The sequence below is a fragment of the Cupressus sempervirens genome, chromosome 4 (genome assembly GCF_028749045.1).
Source record: "Cupressus sempervirens isolate cs-2001-9-10 chromosome 4, ASM2874904v1, whole genome shotgun sequence".
NCBI lineage: Eukaryota > Viridiplantae > Streptophyta > Pinopsida > Cupressales > Cupressaceae > Cupressus > Cupressus sempervirens.
The window spans coordinates 717987139-718014338 of record NC_143121.1 but is presented as its reverse complement, the minus strand read 5'-3'; the positions used below and the strand labels follow the sequence as shown (position 1 = coordinate 718014338).

General features: G+C 35.7%; 1 protein-coding gene across 1 annotated transcript; it reads right to left on the bottom strand.

Moving 5' to 3' along the window:
* Window positions 1-892: 892 nt before the first annotated feature.
* Window positions 893-5928, bottom strand: LOC149563287 (uncharacterized). Its single transcript, XM_089828114.1, has 3 exons — window positions 5142-5928; window positions 3684-5039; window positions 893-1278 (listed from the first exon to the last, which is right to left on the bottom strand). Exons 1-3 carry the CDS (start codon window positions 5926-5928, stop codon window positions 893-895), a joined length of 2529 nt encoding a protein of 842 aa, XP_089684240.1.
* Window positions 5929-27200: the final 21272 nt, after the last annotated feature.

Here is a 27200-nt window from a genome sequence, read left to right as displayed (position 1 = left end):
ATAAATGATCCAACACACTATCAATCCGCCATCGTGAGAAGAGGAAGCCATATGACCATTCAAACAAGAAAATTAGCAATTTCTTGGAAAGAAGGGCTAGACCACAAGAGTGTCCTACCATTAAAAATACACACACCAATACCATACACAAGAACACCTCCCCCACCTCATTACTTGTACAAACAACCACAATCCTTGGAATAATCCCCTCCAAATGTAAGCACCTACCAAGCAAGAGCATTCTCTTATAGTCCAAAACCAACATTCTCTGAAAAGGAGCACACAACTGGAGAGAGTGCACCATAGGAAGACCCGTGAAAGAGATCACGTGACCAAAGATACAATTAGTGACAACTTCCAAAGCATTTATATGATGAATAAAATTCTCAAAACTAACTAGAGTATCAAAAGGAAAAACACAAGGGACAAGGGCACAGAAAGACACCAAACAACACTTTCCACTAACATTACAAACTAGAGGTCAAATCAACAAAACCTCAAACTGCATGTTGTCACTTGGACCATTGTCATCATCCGCATCATCCCCTCCCTCATGCTTAGAATTCACAATTTTTTCCTTTATCCTCTTTTAGAGGAATATAAATATGAGAATAGGAATACTTATTCTCAAATAGAAAATAGGGGTACGTATTCCTATTCTTGTTTGGTTCAGCCAAAATTTGATGGGGAATTCACGGACCCAAAAATTTATGTTTTCTAAAATAAATAAAACTGGAATAGAAATACATATTCCAATTCCACCTATTTAGGTGGAATTGCAAATGCTCATTTTGGGCCTAAATTGGAATACGTATTCCTATTTTATTCCTATTCCAATTCTGATTTGGTGGATCCAAATGGAATATTCAAAATATTAAGAATTTACATATGCCTATTCTAAATAAAGTTTTACATTAGTAGTAAGGAGATGGCCACGGAGGGGGTGGAGACTTGTAGAAATAGGGAGGAGGAGATGCTGATGGTTGAGGGGTGGAGAACTGTAGTAGTAAGGTGGGTGAGGAGGTGGCAATTTGTAGTAATAAGGAGGACGAGGAGATGGCAAGGCAGGAGGTGGAGACTTGTAAGCAGGGACAGAAGGCGAGGGAGGAGGTGGGGACTTGTAGAAGTAAGGGGGAGGAGAAGATAGTGATGGTGGTGGTAGAGACTCGTAATAGTAAAGTGGAGGAGGGGGAGGAGACTTGTAATAGTAAGGGGGAGGAGGAGATGGCGATAGAGGGGGTGAATATTTGTAGTAATAAGGTGGAGAAGGTGATGGTTATGGTATTGGAGGAGGAGGAGATTTGTACTCATATTCATTTAGAATATGACCCTTCTTTTCATTTGCAGAAGCAACATTGCTAGTGATGGCAATGAATCGCACCAGCAGTACTGTAATAAGCCGGAGGCAGAGGCTATCACCTCCTCCCCATTGAAACTCTACAATTTTCGAGCCAAAACACTGATACCCAATGCCTATGCTTACCTACTGCACTTGACAGGACCGATTCTTCTTTTTCTGGCAGAGGAGCACGTAAACTCCTCCTTTTATATCCAAATCAACTTGCTCCTCCTTTTATATCCAAATCAACTTGTGATATTTGCTGAATCAGAGCATAGAAAGGGATAATGACTAACAATATATTACTAAATATATCATGAGCCAATAACGACTATTTTTTGGTTGACCCTTGTCTGCATAAGAGATCTCATAGTGCATGTTGATACTAGGCAAAAGCCTTTAACACTAACTATAAGTCTCATACAAAAATAACCCAAAGAAAAATCGTAGAAATCTGATATACTGTGTAAATACTGCGTGATACACTTCCCCTAAAATTCATTCCCATGAAATTATCTATCTCTAGCCTATCCCAATATATCATTCTTCTAAAACTATGGAGTGCCATTGGATAAATGTGATCTTCTCTAGAATGATGCAATATTTTGATATTTTTTAACATTTGACTAAATATTTCCTTGATTAGGTTTTTCATATGAATTTCATTTCAGGATCCCAACTTCCTCCTTGACTGCATTTTCTCTTTAACATCCAACAACAAAATATACGATTCTAGACTTTTTTCTAATTAATATTTTCCAATTAATATTTTCCAACATTAACCAAGCATTCTTTAGTTGATGTCAGATTTGTGCACATTCTAAGTCTAACACAAGGAATGCCTTTTGTCTGCAAATTTGACATGAAACATTGATTAATGCTGTTAAGAACGACTTAACACCTCTAGACTCGTACTCCAAGCTATGTTCTTGCAGCAAGTGCAACCATACAGTATTTTGCCCAGCTGATAGTATGCAAATTGAGAGGAAGGATAACATTGATTCATTGGCTTTTCTATAGAGAACTTCAATCCCAATCCCTTCAGAGAATTTAGTATCAGATAATATTAGATCTAGGAGGGTATTTTAATTGTAGTAACATTAGAACGGAGATGCAATTTCCATCATAACAGCACCATGGTGTTGAATTTTAAACTATCACTGAGATGAACTATGAAAATGTCATATCTTTGATTTCTTAGGGTGCCAAGCACTTGCTGATTTAAAATAACAACACTGAAACGATGCCATTCAAATTCAATATTCTTAAATCGCACTAAGTTTGAAGATGATGTATGATTTAAATCAATTATTATAATTTATATTATCATTTTAAAATTAGTTTTGGTATACGATTCGAAAGAATCTTTTTTTATCTAAATATATCATCAAATGTTTAAGAGGTACTAATATTTATAGTCATACCAGCCATAACTATTCATAATGACTATGAATGAATAAATAAATAAATAAATATTATATATATATATATATATATATATATAACTCAGACTTGGATATTATAAATATGTCTCTCAATGATTTGAACATACCTTTTTCAAGTAGCGAAAATAAAATCATTAATTAGTTACATACTTCTTCCCCAAACTAAGATATGTTATTTGTGTTTGTCTTAATTACTCTCTGATAAAAACTTCAATTTTTGGTTAAATACAATGTTTGTCTTAAACAATGCTCAGAAAGGAATATTTGGCTGAATACAATGTTTGTCTTAAACATTGTTCACAAAGGAATGCTATCAGATCATCCGGAATACCGCATGCTCATTGATTTTATAAATGAGAATGATATAGATAAATTGGATTGAAGACTAGAGATCAATAATTTTATTAGCTGGCACTTTATTCAATTTTTTTCAGTAACACAGCCATGGATAAACGAATTCCTCTCATAACTGATTGAAAATATAATCTACAAACAGAGCATGAAAAGGGACCCCTGTTCTTCATTACAGAAGATTGTCAAACCTTTCTCCATTTCTCTTCAAATAACCCATCTGAATGAAACCAGAGCCTGTCAACCTTTGACTAACAACTACACCTAGCAATATTGATGTACTTAAGTTCACAAATATTGCAGTGACGTATGTGATAAGCCTTCTGAACAGTGCTCTTGTAAACCCAGCAACATTGCCAAAAACTAAATAAGACGGAGAAGAGATAGATATTGCATTGCACATTTCGCTACCTGCTAAACATCAGAAAAAGACGAATCTTTAGTTCTTAGTTACGATATGTAATGCTTGAGAAGACTAACTTGTAAAGAAAAACATTCATGAAAGCTCACCTATTGGAAGGGAAAACTCTTGCTCACAGCAGTCTATAGTGGTGGAGGTGGAGAATGGTAATAGTATTTGGTGGGAGAAGGATGAAATGGAGGAGGAGGTGAATTGTAGATGTGAGGTGGGGATGGAATTGGAGGTGGTGGGGATTTGTAGTAATATGGTGGTGGTGGGGAAGGAGATGGGGGTGGTGGAGACTTGTAGTAGTAGGGAGGTGGAGGGGAAGGAGATGGTGGGGGAGGATATTTGTAGTAGTAGGGAGGCGGGGGTGAAGGAGATGGTGGGGGAGGAGACTTGTAGTGGTAGGGAGGTGGTGGTGAAGGTGATGGTGGGGGAGGAGACTTGTAGTGGTAGGGAGTTGGGGGTGATGGAGATGGAGGAGGGGGTGATTTGTAGTAGTACGGAGGTGGGGGTGATGGAGATGGTGGGGGAGGGGACTTGTAGTAGTATGGAGGTGGGGGTGATGGAGATGGAGGAGGGGGTGACTTGTAGTAGTACGGAGGTAGGGGTGATGGAGATGGCGGGGGAGGGGACTTATAGAAGTAGGGATGTGGGGGTGATGGAAATGGAGGAGGGGGTGACTTGTAATAATAGGGAGGTGGAGGTGAAGGAGATGGAGGAGGGGGTGACTTGTAGTAGTAGGGAGGTGGGGGTGATGGAGATGGTGGGGGAGGGGACTTGTAGTGGTTGGGAGGTGGTGGCAATGGAGATGTAGGAGGGGGTGACTTGTAGTAGTAGGGAGGTGGGGGTGATGGAGATGGTGGGGGAGGGGACTTGTAGTAGTAAGGAGGTGGTGGTGAAAGGGATGGTGGAGGAGGAGACTTGTAGTAGTAGGGAGGTGGAGGCGAGGGAGATGGAGGAGGGGGTGACTTGTAGTAATATGGTGGAGGAGGAGAAGGTGAGGGTGGAGGAGGAGACTTGTAATAGTATGGGGGTTGAGGTGAAGGGGATGGTGGAGGAGGATTGTAGTAGTATGGTGGAGGGGGAGATGCTGATGGAGGAGGGGGTGACTTGTAGTAATAAGGAGGTGGAGGTGAAGGAGGAGGAGGTGACTTGTAGTAATATAGGGGACGAGGAGAAGGTGATGGTGGTGGTGGGGACTTGTAATAGTAGGGTGGAGTAGAGTATGGTGATGGTGGAGGTGGGGACTTATAGTAGTATGGAGGAGGTGGTGACGGTGGTGGAGGTGACTTATAGTAATACGATGGTGAAGATGAGGGAGATGGAGGAGAAGGTGATTTGTAATAATAGGGTGGTGACAATGAAGGAGATGGTGACTTGTAGTAGTACACTGGAGAGAGTGATGGTGATGGAGGAGGGGGTGACTTATAGTAATAAGGAGGTAGTATTGAAGGGGATGGAGGAGGAGGTGATTTGTAGTAGTATGGGGTTGGATGAGGAGAGGGTGATGGTGGTGATGGGGATTTTTGGTGATGGCGATGGTGTTTCTGATGGTGGTGCTTGTGAGGTGGAGGCTTGTAATAGCAAGGTGTAGAAGAGTAAGGTGATGGTGGAGGTGGGGACTTGTAGTAGTATGATGGTGGAGGTGATGGTGAGGGTGGTGGAGGAGACTTATAGTAGTAAGGAGGAGGAGGAGATGGTGAGGGAGGGGGTGGAGACTTGTAGAAATAAGGAGGAGGAGATGGTGATGGTGGGGGTGAAGATTTATAATAGTAAGTTGGGGGAGGAGATGGCGACGGTGGGGGTGGAGACTTGTAGTAGTAAGAAGGAGGTGGATATGGCGAAGGAGGAGGTGGCGACTTGTAGTAGTAAGGAAGAGGAGGAGATGGCGAAGGAGGAGGTGGGGATTTGTAGTAGTAAGGGGGAGGAGGTGATGGTGAGGGTGGTGGTGGAGACTTGTAATAATAAGGAGGAGGAGGAGAGGGTGATGGTGGGGGTGGAGACTTGTAGTAATAGGGAGGAGGAGGAGATGGTGATGGTGGGGGTGGAGACTTGTAGTAATAGAGAGGAGGTGGAGATGGTGACGGAGGTGGCGGAGATTTGTAGTAGTAAGGCGGAGGAGGAGATGGTGATGGAGGTGGTGGAGACTTGTAATAGTAAGGTGGAGGAGGAGATGGCGATGGAGGAGGTGGAGACTTGTAGTAATAAGGTGGAGGAGGTGATGGTGATGGTGGTGGAGGGGATTTGTACTCATATGCACTCAGAGTACGACCCTCGTCTGCATTTGTAGAAACAGCATTGCTAATGATGGCAATGAATACTACCAGCAGCACTGTAATAAGCCGGGGGGAGAGGCTACAGCCTCCTCCCCATTGAAACTCCACCATTTAAGAGCCAAAACACCAGCACCCAATGTCTGTCCTTATCTACTGCACTTAACAGAAACAGCTCTTCTTTTTCTTGCAGAGGAGCACAGGAGCTCCTATCTGATATCCGAGACAAAGGCAAGGAAGTGATTATATAGCAGAGATCCAAGAGACAGCTTGCATTCATTTTGACTGTGTCCCAAGGAAATCACCGTTATCTCTCAAACAAACAGAGTAACAAGCCGGAAAAAAACATTTACAGTCACAAGCAAAGCATTTCCAGTCGCTAGCAAGGTATTTACAGTCTCAACCAAAATAAGTTAGTCGACAGTAACCAGTGGCGCCACCACATTTTAGTTAGCTCATTAATTTAGCCCGAGTCAACTGGCGGCTTCCGAGTAGAAGCCCACATGGCCTGGCCTTAATTTATTATTTTATTTACACCTGCCATGCTTTTCTGTTATGCATACGTAGTCGTGGTAATGGCCTGGCCTTGATTTTTTCTTTTATTTACGACAGCAATCTGTGCTTTCTGTTCTCGTCGAGTTCAGACTTGGTAGCTCTCATGCAATAGGTAATCATAACACTAATATTTTATATTCAAAATTTGCAGTCAACTCTTCTCACTCGGGAAGAACTTTCCATGAATGATGAAGAACATAGCTGCATGTGTTATTTTATACATTTTAATTGAGAAGTATTTTCTTCCAATTTCTCAAATGATTTTATCTTGCAAGCGCAGATTAGATATGTTACTATAGTTTTTATTAAATGGTTTTGTCTTGAACGTAAATTAGATATATATTAATATAGTTTTAGTTTTGTATTTGTTGAGGATGACTTCAAGTTAGATCTTTTAATAAGATAATATTTGGATATCATATATTTTAATACAAATAGAATGATTTTTTGATTTGTTTGATTATATAGGTAATATTTATTAGAGTAATATTTCACTTTTTGGATCAAGTATTCTTGCAGGTTCAATGACTTTAGTTTCATTGTAATTCATGAATTTATTTTTCATTTTTCATTTTATAGTTCTAACAAGTATGCATGTTCCTCAAGTAATCCGAATGTTAGTTTTTGATGAGCAACCTTTTAGGGTTATCTCGTTGGACATAAGACTTTAAAGTCTCTGAAGAAGCATTACTCAAAGTTTTGAACTAAGTAGACATCCTAGATGGTGATAGTGGAAATGGAGACATATTAATATCATAGATGGAGTGATGGTGGAGGTGGGAACTTGTGGTGATGGTGATGCTTGTGATATGTAGGCTTGAATTAGAAAGTATGGTGACAATGGGGTGGGGGGTGGTAATAATATGGCAGGAGAAGTGATGGTGGAGGTGGGGACTTGTAATAATATGGAGTGGGGGGAGAAGGTGGGGACTTGTAGTAGTATGGTGGTGGAGGCGATGATGATGGTAGAGGTGGGAACATGTAATAATATTGAGGGCATGGAGAAGGTGAGGTTAAAGGTGTGAACTTGTATGGTGGTAGAGGTGATGGTAAGGGTGGTGAGAGGGGACTTGTATTATTTTTAAATTTTTTAATTGACAACCAAAATCTTCAAATTTCTTAAATGATTTTGTCTTGAGTGTAGATTGGATATGCTAATATAATTTTAGTTTAAATGGTTTTGCCTTGAGTTTAAATTAGATATATTAATATATAATTTTGTAGTCGTTGAGGATGACATCAAGTGAGCTAGAACTTTTAAATGCGCTAATAGTTAGCTATCAATTTTTAAATGTAAATGGTAGAAAAATTATATATTTTCAGGTTACATTGGCAATCTATTAGAGTAATCTTTTAACACTTGGATCAATTATTCAATAACATTAAGCTCATTGTAGTTCATAAGTTTACCAAGGACTTTTCACTTTTCATTTGATTGAAAAGCATGCATGGTCCTCAAGTGATCCAATTGTTGGTTTCTAATAAGCATCCTTCTAGGATTATCTAACTACACCTAGAGTTTTGACTCTAAACAAGCATTACTCAATGTTTCCAATTCGATAGATATATTAGGTGTCTTAAGTGATCTTTATCTTAAAAATTGACAAGGCTTCCCAACCCAAAATTTTAGAGAGAAATCATCACATCAAAAAACTTGGAATTACATGATCTTGATTAAGACATGGTCATTAAATGTCATGATTATGATACAATTTAGGACCAACAAGTGATCCATATTCTCATTTCCAATGGAGATCAATGATAATGCATCTAGGGACCATTCCCTTTGACTAAAGTCACTTAACATTTCAGCTTGCATAAGTCAACAATCCTATAAAAAAAAAGCATGCAATTATTTCTTGACATATCACTTCTTTCTCATTAAGGATCCTATCATGTCCCTTACTATAAGAAAAAAATGAGAAACTATAAAAAAATGCTGAAAATCAAGTCACTTGCTATACTAAGAAGGCAATATGGTGCTCTTGTACAACTTTACTCTCTTAGCTGGTGTAGGAGCTCCCAAACATCAAGATATGTCAAATGATCCCAAGGGAAATTGTAACTCTTTAATGTAAATTCATATGTTTGGATGTTGTATTTCATGTAATGGAATGAATGGCAATGCCTAAAGGCAATAAAAATGTAAAGTTGTCAAGGAAGTACATCTAACGCCCCGCCAAGGGATCCAAAAGAAATAACCTAAAGTTTGACTAAGTTTGAAGCATTTTTTTTTTTAAAAAGGAAGTATAACATACACATCAAACACAAAGTAGCGGAAGCAATAACATACATAACAGGTTGCATTCCTTAAAGATCCCATGACGTTGAATCACATGTAAAATCTAATATAAAACCAAGTCCATCATTTAATACATCCATATGAAAGAATAATGAAAAGTCCAATGTTCGTAAAATATACAATTGTTCTAAATGCCTTTTGGCAAATTAATTCGGAATGCTCATTCATCCACTGTACATGTCACAGGGTATGAAAGGCTTTAAAAGAATATACAGAAACAAGATAAATATACATCATCCTCTTCGGATCCATGATACACGTGCAATAAATAAATGAAATCATTCATCATACATAATAAATCCATACATCAAGAAATATACATACATAATAAAATGATACTACATCCAACATATAATATAACCATCTATCATAATGATCCATGAACAAAATGAAGGTATAAGCCAATAGTAATACTCCAGCCATGGTGTCTCGGACGGATCTCAATGGTAAGAGTAAAAAGCACTACCACCCGACCACGTGGAACCTAAATGGTCCACTCCCACAGCGCTGAGGAGATAGTCTCAAGTCCCAATGGAAACAAAATATGTAACATCAATACTCTCTAAGTCCAGGAAATCCTATAAGTATACTAACTCAAAGGTTCCTAAAAATAGATTCACATCTAAACCCAGAGGCACACAAAGACACGTAGGAAATCTACCATGCAAGCGGGAAAGTGTCATCACAAAAAGTCACGTCAGAAGTTACCCAAGTAATCCCTTAGGAATCTTGGGTCCCTTGTGATCCTACGACCACTAGTATCCTCTCGTGCTGACGAGGCATACTACAGAAAGCAAAGTTGCAACCAAGCGTTCTCTCTACCCCATCCTAGTCTGTACTAGCACTCAAGGCATGGGAGAGAACATATAGTTATGTTATTAGATTCATTTAAGTCAGTATTTAGATGAGATTTTTTTCACTTATTAAAACAACTTACAATGAGTTACCCTGGCAGCCACTTAGGGCCCCGACCCCCATTGCAAGCCACTTCCCAACACTACACATAGATAACCTACCCTAGGCTCATGAAATCACAAATCACAAATATCACCTCAGCCCTATACAAGCAATTGGAAAGCATCACGTGATAATCATAATGATCACAACAGTTCTCTATCAACAACTGAAGGCATCAATAATAAGTCACAATGTCCAATGGTTCTCCAACGAGCAACCAACAAGTATCCCAATAATAGATCACAATACTGATCGAAGACTCCAAAAATGGTCAAGTCAATACATGTCACAACGTGACATCACCAAGAACAATTCACTTTAAAACACCTCAGCTTCATACAAGGAAATTGGAAAGCAGTAACAACTAGTAAAGGCATCCATAATAGAGCATAGCATCACATTACCAAGGTCAGGTATAAAGATAGAGAACAACTCACCATAAGATCACAATCGCACAACCCCCAAACCTCTGGTAACATCCTAAGACTGGTCAACATCTAATCAACTCCAAAACATAGATAACATAAACAAAACAGTACAGTTCATAGTTTGGGTTGATTTTCAAAAAGCATAACAGGGTTAACAGTAAAGTTCAGTTTGCGTTTCAAAGTACACTCTAAGTACATGAGATTTTCCATGTAATTTACAAGTCAACCCATTAATTCATTGGCTCAAAAATACATATAAGGTTATCCTTAATATTAAATTTACTATCTTAAAATAGTTTAAGATTAATCTTTAATTAAATCAAATATAATTAAATTAACTAATAATTCATTTAACTATTATTCATGAACTATTAATTTATTTAATTATTAATTAATAATATAACTTAATAATAAAATTTGATTTAATAATAATATAAATTTATTAATTAAATTATTAATAATTAATATTATGAATTTAATATTATTATTATATATATATTTTAAAATTTTCATAACATAAAAATGATGATGACGCACAAATTTAATAAATCGAAATAATAAAAAAAAGGAAGCCTTTTAAAAAGGCTGTTGGCCTCTGCCGCAGTACCTGCTTTCACAGGGCCTACGGCGGTCGGGTACAAAGTACCCTGCCATCACAGTACCTGCGACGCAGAGTACCGGTCGCTGACGGCGACAGGGGGTGGGGCACGGGGTAAATCCCTCCCCCCCCCCATACCTTCTATATAAATATATATATATATATATATAAATATATATATATATATATATATATATATATATATATATATAAATATATATATATATATATATATATATATATATATATATATTTTAATATATTAATTTGTTTTTAAAAAAAAAAAACTTTTAAACTTAATTTTAAAATCGCCCTTTTTAAGATAAATAGTTGTGTCTATCAAAAACAATTCTCAATTAATTAGATTTTAATTATATATATATATATATATATATATAAATAATTATATATATATCTATATTTTATAAACATTCACAAATATATTCTGATAGAGAAAATAGTATTAACCATTCGAATTTCAATCTACAATTTTTATTTATAAGTTTAAAATTTAACCCTTCCCCGATTAAATTCAGATTTCTTTAATCTATCAAATAAGAATTCTTGATCACTCTTCTAATTTTATGTATGTCGAATGCATTAACAAGCATTTAATAATTTACAATATCAAAATATTTAAGCTTTCATCATAGAGAATTTAGTTATACAGGCATGAAGAAGACAGGAAAGGATAATTGCGTATTTAATCGATGATCAAAACATGAGACCCTACCTGATCTTGATGCTATTATGCAATCCCCAGGAACTGTAAGAGAATTCGCTCCTCTTCAATAATCTTCTTCCGAAAATCTTTCTTGGAATTAGCCTTCTGAAATTCGCTTCCAAAAGTTGTCTCCCAAAAATTTCCGTCCAAATTCGTCCTCCCCCAAAATGAACCCCCATGTTGTGATAAGAAGTTTTTTCCTCAAATCGGGGCACTAATTGTGCGTTCACCCGAGAAGACTCTTTGCTCAACTGAGTTAACTCAAAATTAACTTTTATTATCTTTTATTTTATTTTGCATTCATCTTTTCATGCACATTAAGTTGAATTATTAAATAACTTTATTTAATATTCCACTTGACTTCTATTTTAAATTAATTTATTACTTTAAATCTCATGTGCACTTTATGAAATTAAAATAACATTATTATTTTCACTTATTTTATCTTTTTAATTAATTTCTCATATTTAAACTCATGCTTAGATCATGCGATCTAGAAACTTTTAATAATTTAATATCTTTTCCACTTTTAATTTATTTAAGAAACTTTAATTAATAAAATATTTATTAATTCAATTAATAATAATATTTAGCATTTATTTAAAAATGAACTCTAAATATATTATTATTAAATTAAATAAATATTATCACATTCTGAAATTATACTTAAAACTTTATCTCCTAATTCAATTCTTTTTTTAAAAATTAATTTCTTAATTAATTAAATATAATTAAATATTAAAATATCATAATAATTTTCTATTAAATTAAATCATTAATTAATCTTTTTAATTAGAATTAATTAATAGAAAACACATCAAGGACTCATAAGGTAACATACAAAAACCCATCATAGAAAAACACATACTAAATCAAACAAAAGGGTTATAATCACGAAATTACATCATTTGATGCATTCGGAGGGTACTTAACTCAGATATTTGTCCTAATTATCAATTAGGACAATTGGCTAAAGGGTTTAGGATTTGGACTTAAGAGTTTATCTCCCCTCTCTTACATTGAGATAATGCGATAGGGTACGCTCATCCTGGCAATTCAGGGAAGTCGATACCCAGTACCTGCAACCTGCATAAAATCCACGCATGTACAAACACAATATTCTAAGCTAAACAGACAATGGCAGGAAGTGGTGCATCGTGTAGATCCCGACTAGCAGGTGACTACGACTCCCTTCCTTAACCACATCAGAAACACCATACATAAAGAAAACAAACATGCACACCATACACATGCAGTATGGGGTAAGTATCCATAAGACAACACATGTGATAATGAACCATCTTACTAATCATCATCGATAACTGAAAACATTGAATAATCATCATACATGCCTGAATATAGAGTACCAAGTAATCTCATCATATAATAAACTGAGTGTAAAACAACATCTGATAATCTCAAGATAATACTACTAATTATCAAACATAAAACTTGGCCTAAAAGAGTTTGGCAATGATATCAGGAATGTAACTAGAAAAAAATAGACTAGGGGCAAGCACTACAGTACAATATTACAACTACAAGGTTTTAATATTGTAAACTTTTGCAAAATGTTGCAAAAAGGAAGATGAAAGGTCATAGGGGAATTTGGATGATTTCTAAATGGCTAAAATGGTATGAATAACTTGGATTGGTTGTTCCAAATCAGAATGAGAAGAAGGATAACATTTTGGTATAAGTTTGTGCATTCATTCCTAGCTATTTTGATTGGTGTTCACTATTTTTATGTTGTTTCTAGGCCTTGTACAGATAGTTACAGCCTAGAAACCCTATATAATTATATATTTGAATAGTAGGATGACTTATATTTCTTATATTTTTTATTTGAATTAATTTTATTTAGTTCTGAGGAAGTTATGAGTATTTTAGTGAAAGTGGCTATTTATAGATTTTTAATTTGCTGACAACAGTCATGTTGCATTATTTGGTACTAACACATATGGATGAGTTATGACCTCTAAATATATTCATTGGAAATATATATGAATAAAATTTTATTTCCTTTTGGTTTGGGTCATTTTTATGCAGATTTATAGAAGTTATGGATCTTTTAGTGGAAACTAGTTTTTTAATATCTTCAATGGAGTTGCAGGCATAAATTTGCATGCATGTAATGATTTGTGAATTAGAAGAATCAATGGCTTACATATTTTGAAACTAGACTCAAGAAGTCTTAATATAAATTGGTTTGGGATCATATTTTTATTTTTATTTTTATGAAAGATATTGGATTTGTTATGTAGGGTTACATGTATCCTTTCTGGTTTATGAAAGTAAAAATGGGTCTTGGTGCAGACACCATAACTTGTAAAAGAATTCTTGGATTGAGCTCAGATTTGGATATGTTTTAAAAGAATAGATTTTTAACAATTTCTCCAAAGGGTTTTGTAGGAAGATGTCAATAACAATAGTTATGAATAAAACAACCTAATATAGAAATCAAACTGTGTGAATGGCGATATATTGATAAACTTGTTGAAACATGTTTTGTTTTACCTCATGAGATGCCTCTAAATAATGAATTTATTGAATGGATGTTGAAGGGATTGGAATTTATCCTATTTATTAGTGGGTTTTATAATGATAAAGAGGCTCCATGAGTATAGAAGACATTTAATTACCTATAATTATCTTTCAAATGTATTTTGAATCTATTTGAGTCAATGTGTAAGGCTAAATAAAGCTGTTTGTAATAGATTGTCAAAGTTGTATGGTATGGTCAAATTATGTGAATAAACCCATGGAAGGGTAACATGTCATAAAATGTCATATATATTCTATTATGATATGTTAGCAGGGGTTCTATAAAGTTGAAAGGTCATTTATGCGAAAATGAAAAAGTTTTCAAATATGTAATAAAACATTGTCATTAAAAGTTGACAATATGTAAAGTTGATGTAATGAGGAAGGTCAATAGTCATTATGACATAGACAATTGGTTAAAGGAATTAAAATTTCATGTATTGGACATTATTTTCATAATGTAATGGCTGGAGAAGTTGAAAGAAGAGGTGAAATAAAGAGAAGTTTATTTTTGTGAGTTTTATGATAAAATTTTGAGTTATTTTTTCATAAATATAATTTTTCTTTGTATTGGTACAAGCACATATGAATTGATACAGATCTGAAAATGATATTTTCAGAAATATATTTGAATTATCTTTCTTTCTTTGGGTTTTGGTTTGGTCAAATTTAATTGTGATTTGAAGAAGTTATGAGCATTGAGTGCAAACTAGTTTGAACCTGATTTTTATGTGAGTAGTTTTGGAAGAAGAGTAATAACTTTTATTCTAGTTATAATTTTGAGCTATTGATGTAGGAGTATATTGGGTTTAAGAGAAATTTTGCATCATCCAAAAATATTTTCATATCAGTTTTTTCTATTTTAATAAGGACTAGTAGACACGGTGGTTACTATTGATGGGAACTTGCTATTTTTAGTAAGTTTGTCATACAAGTTCAGAATGTTCTCATTTTCTACATGAAGGTTCACTTTAGAGTTATAAGCCTACCATAAAAATATCATTGCTCCAACTTAAGTATCAAAGAAGTTAGTACAGATTTTTGATGGAAAAATTTGTAGAAAATTTTTTAGGCTCATCGTTGGAGGCCTTAGTGTCTTGATGAGGTCTAAAAACTCGATGGAAGGGCACTTGCACAATTGCAAGCTTGTAGATCACGAGCTAGAATTTTTAAAAAGTGGTTATAATAGCCAATTAGAGAAATGATTCAAGAGTAATGGCCTTTCAAAGTTGGACTACCCGAAATTCCTAAAATAAATATCATAAATGTATTTGACCGACTTTATATGTATTGTTAGGGTCTGTCAGCCCTAGGTATAAGTTTGAGCATCTAAAACCTTCCTGAGTGGCATAAAATTTTCTATTTAAGAAAGGCCCAAACAATGTTTAGAACAACTCTAGGTGATAGTTCGTAGCTCATCTTGTAGATTATTGCAATGAAGGCACCCATGTAGGTTAGCATATTGTACTTGTGAATTTTGTAATTCTGCATTTGTGACGCAAATAAGAAGTCCATTTTTTTTCTCTCATTTGCTGTTGTTTCTTTGTTTTCTATTATGGTTTATGGTATTAAGGGGAGCACCCTTCATCAAGTGGTATTAGAGCTAGAGTTCTTGAATGTGTGGACATATTACTGACTATGAAGCAGTTTGCACTAGGATTGTGGTTTGGGCTGAGTGTGTAGATAGATCACCAATTGTGAGGTAGCTTACACTAGGGTTCCAGTGGAAGCACGGAAATGCCTCCACAAAGAGAACGTGGTGGAAGAGTCAAAGGTGTTACACCTGAGGATATTAGAACCCTCCAGAGGCAAATGCAAGCGATGCAAGAATAGATTTGCAAAGGAATGAATCTTTCCATAAGAGATGGTGAAGGTGAGGATGAAAGAGATGAAGAAGGAAATGCAAAACCAGATGCAATAGAGGAAGTTCTTAACCCAAAGGAGGTGAAGCTTTTTAGGGCAATTGGAAAAAAAACTTAAGTTTGATGTTCCCACATTTTTGGGAAATCTCAACCTAGAGGAATTGATCAACTAAATCAATGAATTGGATGAGTACTTTGAATATGAAGATATTGAAGATCCAGATAGGGTCAAGTTTGTGAAAGCCAAATTGAAGGGTCATGCAAAGATCTGGTGGTAGGAGATCTAGTTGGATTGAAATAAAAGAGGAAAGGGAAAAATCACTAGATGGGATCAGATGGTAGCTAAAATGAAGTGATAGTTCATTCCCATAGATTATGAGCTTGATCTATTGAATAAAATGCAAAGGTTGAAGCAAGTAGGAAAATTTGTTCAAGAGTATATTGAAGAGTTCTACCGAGTTCTCATTAGAACCGACCATGCAGAAGCTGATAAGAAGAAAGTTGCCCATTATCTTAATGGGTTGCAACCCAAAATTCATGATGAGATGAGTCTTGTGCGAGTGACTAGCATTGAGGAGGCATACCAATTCTCCCTAAGGGTATAGGAGAAACTAAGCAAGAAGTTTGATAACATGCATAGTGGAAGAGGTTATGGTGGAAGATCTGGTAGATGATCTTATGGAGGTCAAAATGATGATCAGAAGAATAAGGATGAGGCTAGAAGTAGCTATCAGAACTAGAGGGGAAATAATTTCAATTGTTTCCATGATCAAAAGAATAGAGATTAGAGAGGAAGAGGCAGAGGAAAAGGATCTAGAAGAGAAGGCTTCTATGGGAAATGTTTTCACTACAGAGAAGAAGGGCATAGAGCATTTGAATGTTCCCAATGCCAAGGAAGAATAGATTGAAGAACCAAAGGCTAGGCTAGAGTTGCACATGTTAATGAAGATGCCATATCATCGCATTTTGAAGATACTAAAAGAGGAGAGGTTCTAGTTAATAGAAGAGTCTTGCTGCATGGTGAGAATGAACCTAATAAAAGAAGGAGCTTGTTTCACACAAGGCGTAGATGTGAAGATAAGTGTTATGATGTGATCATTAATGGTGGAAGTATTAACAATTTGGTGTCAAAAATGATGGTCATGAAGTTGAAGCTGAAGAGATAGAAACACCCGCATGATCCATACCATATTACTTAGGTGTAAGATGACCACAAGGTCATAGTCAATGAGTAGTGCTTAGTGAAGTTGAAGATTGGAAGCTACTAGGATGAGGCACTATGTGATATCATACCTATGGAAATTTTTCATATGTTGTTGGGTAGGTCATGATAGTTTGACAAGCATTTTGTACATGATGGGCAAGAAAATACTTACACTCTAACAAAGGATGGAGTGAAACATAAGTTGAAGCCATTGAAGGATAAAGAAGAAAGTGTATGTAGTGTTGCTAGAATATGTTTTGTTGATGGAAAAGAGTTCCACAAAGGTATGAAGCATGAGCATATGTGTTTTTCTATAATTCTTAAAGATAGTAAAGAAGAAGTAGAGGAGGTACCTGTAGAAGTTACAAATATGTTGGGAGATTTTTCTAATATTGTAGCAGATAATGTACTTGAAGGATAGCCCCCAATGAGGAAGATTAGTCACCAAATGGATTTGGTTCCAGGAGCTAGTTTTCCAAACAAGGCAACTCACATAATGACACCAATAGAAAGTAAAGAGTTGAACATACAAGTTCATGAGTCTTTGCAGAAGGGGTTGATTCAAGAGAGTCTAAGTCTATGTGTTCTACTAGCTGTATTAGCACCAAAGAAGAATGGGGAATGAAGGATGTACACAGATTCTCATGCTATCAACAAGATCACAATCAAGTACAAATTTCTATTGCCAAGGATGGATGATATTATGGACTGTTTGTGTGAAGCTGAGTATTTCGCAAAGATAGATATGAAGAATGGGTACTATTAGATATGTATCAGAGAAGGTGATGAGTTAAAGACTTCTTTCAAGAGAAAAGAAGGACTGTACAAGTGGTTAGTCATACCTTTTGGGTTAGCCAATGCACCAAGCACTTTCATGAGGCTCATGAATGATGTATTGAAGGAGTTTTTGGGTAAGTTTGCCATTATTTCCCTAGATGATATTTTGATATTTAGTAAGACATTGGAGGAGCATATAATCCATATTCGCAAGGTGTTTGATAAGTGAAGGGCAAAAAAGTTGCTGATAAACTAGAAGATTGCAGTTTTGAAAGAAGGAGTTGGTCTACCTAGGATTTGTAGTCTTAGCAGAAGGTCTGAAAATGGACTACAAGAAAGTGAAGGCTATCCTTGAATGGCCTACTCCAAGAAGTGCAACCAGGGTATACTTTAAGAAACCCCTCTTTTAGAAAAGGTGTAAAAAATTGGTGAAAGGTGTAAAACACCTGACAAAAAAATTTATTTTTTGTGGCAAAAAAAATAGTTTACAAAGAAAAAATAATAACCTCCATTGGCGAATCATTCATAGTCTCTCAAACAAATGTGTAAAATTTGGGTGAATTGTGTTATTTTAAAACCACAAAAAAATTATACATTGGGGAACAAAAAATAATAATCATAGTAAAATTCCAATTTTTTGGGCGAATCATTTCATTGTATTCAAGGTTAAAAAAAAGAGAAACCCTAGTGAATTTTATATGCATCATCATGCCCTAGCCTTAAGCCATAATTCGAGCATGATTTTCATATTTTAATGATCCTTTCCAATCTTGCGACAAGGGAAATGGTGCAATATCATGGGCATATGTTGTGATCTTTCACGATCTCACGATGGTTCTTGTATCGTGAGATCGTATTGAACTGTGTTTTGTAGGAGAAAAGGTCTTTTCCAATCTTACGATCGACACATGTTCGCAGCATCAGAAGTAGAAAAAAAAAGGTCATGACCCTATGACAAAGTCTTTTATCGTCAGATCGTAAATAGATGGATGGACCCCCCCCCCCCAATGATACGAGTGTACCTTTGTCATGATATCAGGAACGACTTTCAAGGCCCCTCCGGTGCTACAATTTGAGCTTGGCCAATGATCGGAGAATGATTTAAAAAGAAGCCTAATGCTATGAGGAGTGGTTTTTCGTATGATCGAGATTGTTAGATTTGAATGCTTGCGATTCTACGATGGGAGTTTTAAAAGGGAAAATCAAAGCCTCGTCGTGTGATCGTAGGAGGCATGAATATTTGTTGTGATGGTGCGACACTTGGTTGTCATAACATTGTAAGCGTTATAAAGTTAAAGGCGTCCCCTCTTGATAGTGACAGTCTACAGATGTCAGCTTCCTATTAAGGTAGAGCCAATAGGTACATGTCAGTTGAGTTCATCGTCAGCATTATGGGACCCAAGGGTTGTGAGGTGGTCGATGGCACATGGTTTTTGATCTTACGATAACCTTTTCATTGTAAGATCTCAGGGATATGAGGTAGGGTTTCCTGATGTTGCGATTATGGTTTTTCGTAGCATCGTAGCAATAAATTTGCGAGCCCACGATGTTACAATATACTGTTTTCAACCTAACTGTAACATCATAGAGAGAAAATTGAAGGGTTGCGATGTTACGAAGCGGTAAGCTTAGTTGTGTTCATGAAATTGTAGGGTTTATAAAGATGACTTACGATGCCCTGAGGCTGTTTGTTGTGGGATCATAAAAGAGAATGAGTAAGCTACCGATGCAGAGATAAAGGAGATTATCATAGGATCGTAAGAGATTTCCTTGGCTTTCCTAATTGTTCGATAAAGATAAAAAAGGGATTGGTGTAAGGTCGAAAGAGCTAATAGATCAGTGCTATGATAGTACGAAAGTTCTTTTTAGTCACCTTGTCATAATATTGTAGAATCTAATCTCTGCAGTGAACATAATGACAAGAAAAGAAGTTTGAACTTCTCGGCCAATCAATTTTGAATGTGGTATGAAAAGTGCATAGATAGAATTTAATAAAAATGTTCCTCCAAGTTGGAAAAATCAACTGATATCCTTCCCAAGCATGCTGAAATTAATGCAATTTAAACATTTGGCTGCGCTTGTCAACTTATATGATTTTTTGAATCTCCATCGTCATTCTTCAAGTATTCACAAGTTTAGATTTGGAATTTCATCCTGTGTTGCCTGAGAAAGTTATATTATTGTTTCCAAGGTCTAATTGTAGTTACAAATTTTCCAGTTGCAAATTTAGAATGTCAGACTAAGTAGTGGAAGAAATTTCAGCCACAAAGATGATAGTATCAAAGACATCTACCTCAAAGGGAGGTAAATCCAGACAAAGGAAGCCTAGTCAATTATTGAAAGAGTGGATCAAATTGTTTCCAAGATCCACAAACTCAAACTCTGTCGATGATCATGTTTTCTTTGACCCATATGCCAACTGCAGAGATGCTAAGTGCCCTGATACTAATGGTGCTGAGCTTTTCTATTTTTTCTACTACAACTAGGAGAAGAAGGTTCCTATTTGTAATCCATTTAAGAAGAACCTTGCCAAGCTAATTTTTCCAAAGGTATTCATGGATGTGGATTTGATGAAAGTTCTATTTCAATGTAATAATTTGGCCACCAAATCTTTCCATAGGAGAGATGGGATAGTTCTATGCACACTAGATAGAGAATCTTTCATTGAGGCATTTGGATTGACTAGAGCAATGGGACAACCTCTGGATTTAAAGGACTTGAAAAGAAGATTTGAGGCACACCCTACTGCTTTCACTAGAAATTCATTGTTGCAGCATATCCTTGGAGAATTCAAAAGGGTGGGAGATTACCCAAAAAAGGTAAAGGATAAGATGCCCATGGACAAGTTCAAGAATTATTTTGTCAAAACCATATATTGTGTCCATAAGGTTGTAGGCAAGGATGGGTTTGATGAAGTCTGGGGAGCAGAGTATATAATTGCTAGAGATGTACAAGATGCTTTCCATGCCTATGAATATGACTATGTTAGTCATATATTGGATATAATGAGGGAGAATATTGCCAGGGCAAGGTCTAGAGAAATGAGGGAGTTCACCTTCCCATATTACTCTTTGCTGATGCATTTGATCCTCTATTGAAATGTGGGATACATCAGCCCTGATTTTATTGAGCAAACTTCTGATCTACATGGAGCCTTGCTAGTACAACTTTGGACATGGGTATGGGATAGCTCTTACCATTTGTCTAACTCTATTTCATTTTTCAATAATTTTAGTGCTGTTATTATGAAAATGTTAGACTCGGTGTACTTTAGGGCCCCTAAAATTTTAAAATGTATCTTAAGACCATCATTGCTGCCTGAGGGAAGAAGGCTAGACCATAATTGGGGAGATATTTTCCTTTTTCCTACCTTTTCTTTAATGAGAGTGTATGGTTGCCCTCAACCACCCCACATTTTACCAAAGTACATTCCTCCTAGATTGGTAATAATTGAATTCATTTGGCAACTTTTCATGGTTAACAGGGAATACTTAGGCCCTAAGGTACATAGGGGAACCTTTTTGTGTAGATGTTTTAAGATTGGGGATTTTACCATTGGAAAGGAATCCCTAGAGCCTGTCCATGCCTTCCTACACCACTATAATATATGCACTGGACCTTATATGATGCATGACCTTGATGGATGGATGAGGGCTACTTTAAAAGAAATGAGAAACTATGTGCTGCCCAATTGCAAAGAATCACCCCTTGAAGACATCATTTCAAACATAGTAGCAGAAGGGGAGGTAGCTGATAAACTTTCAAAGTTGCATGATGTATTGAGGGTAGAAAAGGAATTAAAAAGAGTTGATCACCAATTCCCAAGATTTCATATGGATATCCCTTATCCCCATAGAATTAGGAAGATGGTTGCAGACCATGCTGACATAATGGCTAAAATGCCAGAAGGTCCAATTGGGGAAGAAGAAAGAGTGTGCCCAGATAGCCCTGAACCTAATGTAGCCCTTGACGTTGAAGAGGAGGAGGCACCCCAATCATCTTGGATGGAAAGGGGGCACAAAATATAGAAGGTTGTATAGATTCCTCCCCAGGTCAGGCAAAGAGCCTTGCAAATTCTGCCAGGAAATGGTCAGTATTTTGTTGAGATAAGATAGAACTATATCCAAACTAGGGCTAATGCACTAGAGAATAATTTGACAAATCTAGAACTGCCAGTAGCAAGATTGGATGACAGGATTATCCGAGCTCAAGAATTCTTGGAGGATGATGAGTTCATCAAATCCAATGAATTCAAAAGATTTTTATATAAGATAAAATAGAGTGACTTGGTCCTCCAAATGAAACTTGATGAACTAGACGAGCGGAGGATGGAATTGATTGAAAAGTTGCAGGCCTATGATCCTAAAAGTGAGGTAATGATATTACAGGAGGCTAGGGATCTAGTTTAGAGAAGTGGTATGTTGCTGGTACCAAGTTGGGACTTGGAGCAAGCATTTATGCTTGATCAAATTAGAAGACAAGAGAATGTCATCTCCTATGAGGCAATTGCTGCTGGTGGTTTGAAGAGGAGCACTAGTTTTAATGTTGATACCAAATCCTTGGCAGTCTTGTGCATGGCCCCTACTTCAAATAAACCAAGATTGATGGATGTGCAGAGCTCAAAACAGGGCAACATGATAATTTGGACTTTGCATGGCACCTCCAGCAAAGAAATCTCCAAGGAAATTCAACATTTCTCATTTATGAATGAGGCCAAGATAGATGAGATAGAAGATAAACTGTCCTAGGCTATACATGATTACATTGATGTCAGAAAGCTCTATGAAAATGAGCTCAGAAGTAGTCATGTATATAGAGAAAGAATTTCTGAACTTGAAGCCAAGGTCTAAAAACTTGAGGATAAAATTGCATCTCTCAAGGATCAATTAACACTAGTAGAACAAAGGATGGCTCCAGTTCAGGTGGAGGAGGGACAGGGGACTTCAATGCCAGCCAGGGATACTACTGAGGCTTTGGTATAGACTGAAGACATAGAAGAGGAACAATCCTCATAGCCTAGGAGGATGAGCATTGACTCTTAGTCAATTCAGCAAGGGGAAAATGTAAGGACTAGGATCCTTAAATCTATGATAAGCCACATGCTTCGTACTCTGAAGAACCTATCTCAACAGGATCATAGTTCATTTGTTTCTCTGCAGAGTGCTAAGCAAGTTTGCAATGAAGCACTTTCATGGTTAACTCCTACCTTCAACCTCTGGTGACCATATATGTAATTTTTGGATAGATTGATAATGTTGATGGCTAAGAAGCTAGATTTACTAGATAAGATATTCACAGTTAAAGAGAGCCTAGAAATGGTAAAAGAATTGAGTGGCTTCTTTTCTGGTAAGTTACAGGTTATACAAGGCAAGTTGAGGACATTGTCAGATGGAATAGAACCTTGTATACCATCAATTTTGGATACTACTAATGTAGTAAGGGACTGGTAAGAGTGGTCAACTTCATTTGACAACATTTTGACTTGGGAATCTACATCAGCAATTTTTGAAGACAAATTAGATTCCCCCTTCCACTCATTGATTGATCATCTTTTCAAGGCAGAGATAAATCTAAACAAATTTATTGTTGAGGCTAAGGTGATTATGGATGCCAAATGGACTAAAGCGATACAAGATTTCCAAGGGGCAAAGGACACTAACTGGCCCACCAAAAGAGAAATCTATGTCTAGGAAGTAGTGGGTGAAATAAAGGCCCTACCGGCTGGAAGTAGCTAGGATATTTTGCATATTTATATCAGATGTACAGAGGAGCGAATTAGAGGCAGTTAGAAATACATTGTGGCCTATTGTGGATATAGATACTACCATTTGGGAGGTTATAGCAGATATTTAAAGCAATCCCTTCAGTAGAAGATGATTAGCAGAAGAGATGGTGGCCCCAAGGAATCAATTGGAGGACAAGTGTTGCAAAAGAATATCAAAGAGAAGTTGTTCATCATAATAGATTACCTTACATTTGCAGTACATCTGTTGTGGGTAATGTTGTAGTTAGAACTGGAAGACAAGCTTAATGATTAGTTTCCACTTGTCACATTTTGTAATTGTTTTCCCTTTTTCTGTTAAAATATGTCACAAAAGGTTTCAACAAATTGTAATGATTATCTTAATTGTTGTTGTCTTTTGTATTTTGTAATGAATCATGATGTAACCTTACTAAGCCTGAAGCTTGTTGCAACTCAAGTGATATAAATATGAGTTCCCAAGGCTTAGAAATGGTCAGATCTGTTGTTATTTTTAGATTAAGTATAATTTGCTTTAAGAACAGATATTGTTCCAATTCTATGTATTTCAATTTTCCATTATGTTTTGTAGTCATTAGTTCTCTGTGATGTTATGGCCTTTGCACACATCTCTATTATCTCTTTTTTTTTATTATCAAACAACTAAATCAAGAGAAAGATACAAAAATAACATTGTGTTAACAATATGAATAGAGTAGCAACTAACAAAAATCTTGAACTCAAATCAAGAGAAAGGTACAAAAATAACATTATGTCAACAATAGAGTAACAAAAATCTTGAACTCAATTTTTGTAAATTGTAATTGCAATATGACTGAATAATGAATATGGAAGAACTGAAGTAGAGTATACTGTATACCTATAACTTCCTTAGAACTGAATGCTACATTACTAAATCACAATTCACTTCATTGACTCAGTCTCAAATGTGATGCTTCTATATCCCATATGGACTCCAGATCCTGAAATTGAAGTCTGACTAGTACTAATAGGTTCCTCTTCATTCTGAATCAGGTATTCAAAATCTGTAAAATTTTCATCTTCATTTTGACTTTGAGACCTAAATTCATCATTTATGTTGGATTCAGCAGTAGAAGTAGAACCACCATCTTTTAAAGTGTTGCAAAGGCCTCGTCTTTAATGTGTGGAATTCCAAATGGCTAATGACCTATCATAAGGAAAATTCTAACATTGTATTGAGTTACAAACAACCTCAAACAAGTTTCCAAATTTTTGTCTAGTTTGTTTCTGACATTTGATTTCAAAAACCCCAATGCACTGAAAACTCTCTCATCTTCCACTGACCCTAATATCATTGTTTGACATAAATCAGGAAGTTTGAAATATTCTGATATTTAAGTACGTAATACTTCACTCTAACTTATCCTTTTCCAAAGCCTTGTTATTGCACCAATATCGAATGGATTCTCAAAGTTTTCCATCTATTTTTCATACACAATGCAAACATTTTACATTGATTTTTAAGATTATTTGTGTCACAACCCACTCTCCCCTCACCTGAATAATTAGTACCCCACTCCACGTGGAGGGAGAATGAATCGACTTCCTAAATTAAAAATTAAGATAATGTTAATAACACCTAAAATTAACCATAAAGAATCGTTAACAAAATAGAATAGGTCAGTTCCATCCATATTTTTGGAAGAGTGGTGTTAAAATAGGGTTTGGGAATAATGAAACACACATACATAGCCAAGAAAGTTGACAGCTCGGGAAGGAGAAGAAGAAAGGTTGGCCATAGAACTTGAGAGTCATGGTAGTAGGGGCAAAACTCAGGGAAGGAAGATTGTAGGAGCAGCTGCATCAACAAGAGTCATAAATCTCCAGGTTCCTTCTTGATAAATGCTCTTCCCCTATCCACGTCTTGTATTGCATTTCTTGGGAATAAGTTGCTTAATAAGCACTAAATATCGAATGTCTTGCTGGAACTTTTCACTTCTTGTCTAGAAATATTATAAAAAATGAAAATTCTTGTTCAATTTGGGTTTGGGTATGTGTATGAACTTTTCCCTAAACTAGTAGATCTTAGTGATTGAGACAGTCTTGGTAACCCTTTTTCTTAAGCAAATGGTATGATGTATGCTCTATTTTTAAGCTACACATTGAAATAAATAATTGATGACACTGTTTTGTTGTTACCTATACATTATGTTGATACTGTTGGTGCTAAATGTTACTACAATACCTTATACATTGATGAGTCCTAAAACGTTATTCCTATTCCTTATACATTTTTCCATCTTAAAAATGCTATTACTATTCCTTATATGTTTTTGTTGTATTTCATAAACATTATTATTGTGTCTTGATACATTTTGTTGTATCTTTCAACAATATTTTTGTTCCTTAAATCATTAGTGCTTACTGATATTATTGGTACCTTGAAATGTAATGCTGTTTTGGTTGCCATTACCCTAAACGAATGCTCAAACAATACGGGTCCCTATTACAAGCACAAAGAACATTGATTATTGGTTTGTGATTTAGTTTTAAGGGTTCAATTAGAAATGTTAATATGGTATTCAAGCCCTAAATGATGGATTGTGTTCTTTTTGATTTTAATTGGATTATATTGTATGGTTATTTCACTCCACTTAAATGCGTTACATCCATAACACTGGAACAAAGACCGAGAACAACAAATACATCTTCTCTTGAACTTTTGAATTAGGACCTTATTGCAAGAAAACTTCCTAAGACTTGATGTAATTGTGTTGTTGAGAGTTACATGAAAATGTTGTTTTTTCCAATCTTATTTAAAACTCAATCTGTTAAACTCAATCTATTATACCTGCAGTAGTGATAGGATTAGGAAATCTATTTTATATAAACTGCAATAATAATGTGATCCACAATTACTTGATGGGAGTTTAATTAAGGGTTGCTATACTAGTTTTGTCTTGTGTAGCATGATTGATCATGAAAACTTAAAGAGCTGTGTTGCTCCTTCCAGAGCTCTAAGAACAAAATGGGCTTTATACAAAAATATATTAAGAAAAGTAAATTATGGAGCTTTTGATATCTTAAGTAACTAAACCTTGCTACAAGAATAGTATTGCTATGATCAATTGAACTATCTGACAATTAAAACTTGTGGATTCCAGTGTTCATCATTCTAGTAATTCTATGTTTAGTTATAGTTTGATTTTTCCACTTTTATGTTATTGGCTCTTTTCCACATTTTTCGGTTGATGATGATGCGACACAGTTAGTCTAGAACTAGTAATATATGATGAGTGCATCGTGAGCATTATAGATGCATAATCATATTAGTTAGTTGACTTGTTTCATGTGAAATAAATAATTGGATTAAGAGCATTGCCTACATTGGATTAGATATCTAGTAATATTGAACATAGAGATAAGTTAAGTGTTGATATGGAAATATTTAGAGGTGAAGTCCTTTATTTTTGGAAAGAGTTTTCCTTACAAGGTGTGATATGCCTTCCTGATGGAATTACGAGAAGACACCTATCGAGCTTTATAAATTTTCCTATATAATTAAATGTAGACTATGTATTGCACAATTCCATTACTCTTCTAAGTTTTACTTGTTTAGACTATCTCATTGCCAGGCTGGGTATCTTTCATGTCAGGAAAGATTTCGGGGAAGCTTAACAGCTTCGTGGTAGGGTGGAAAATCACACCTACAA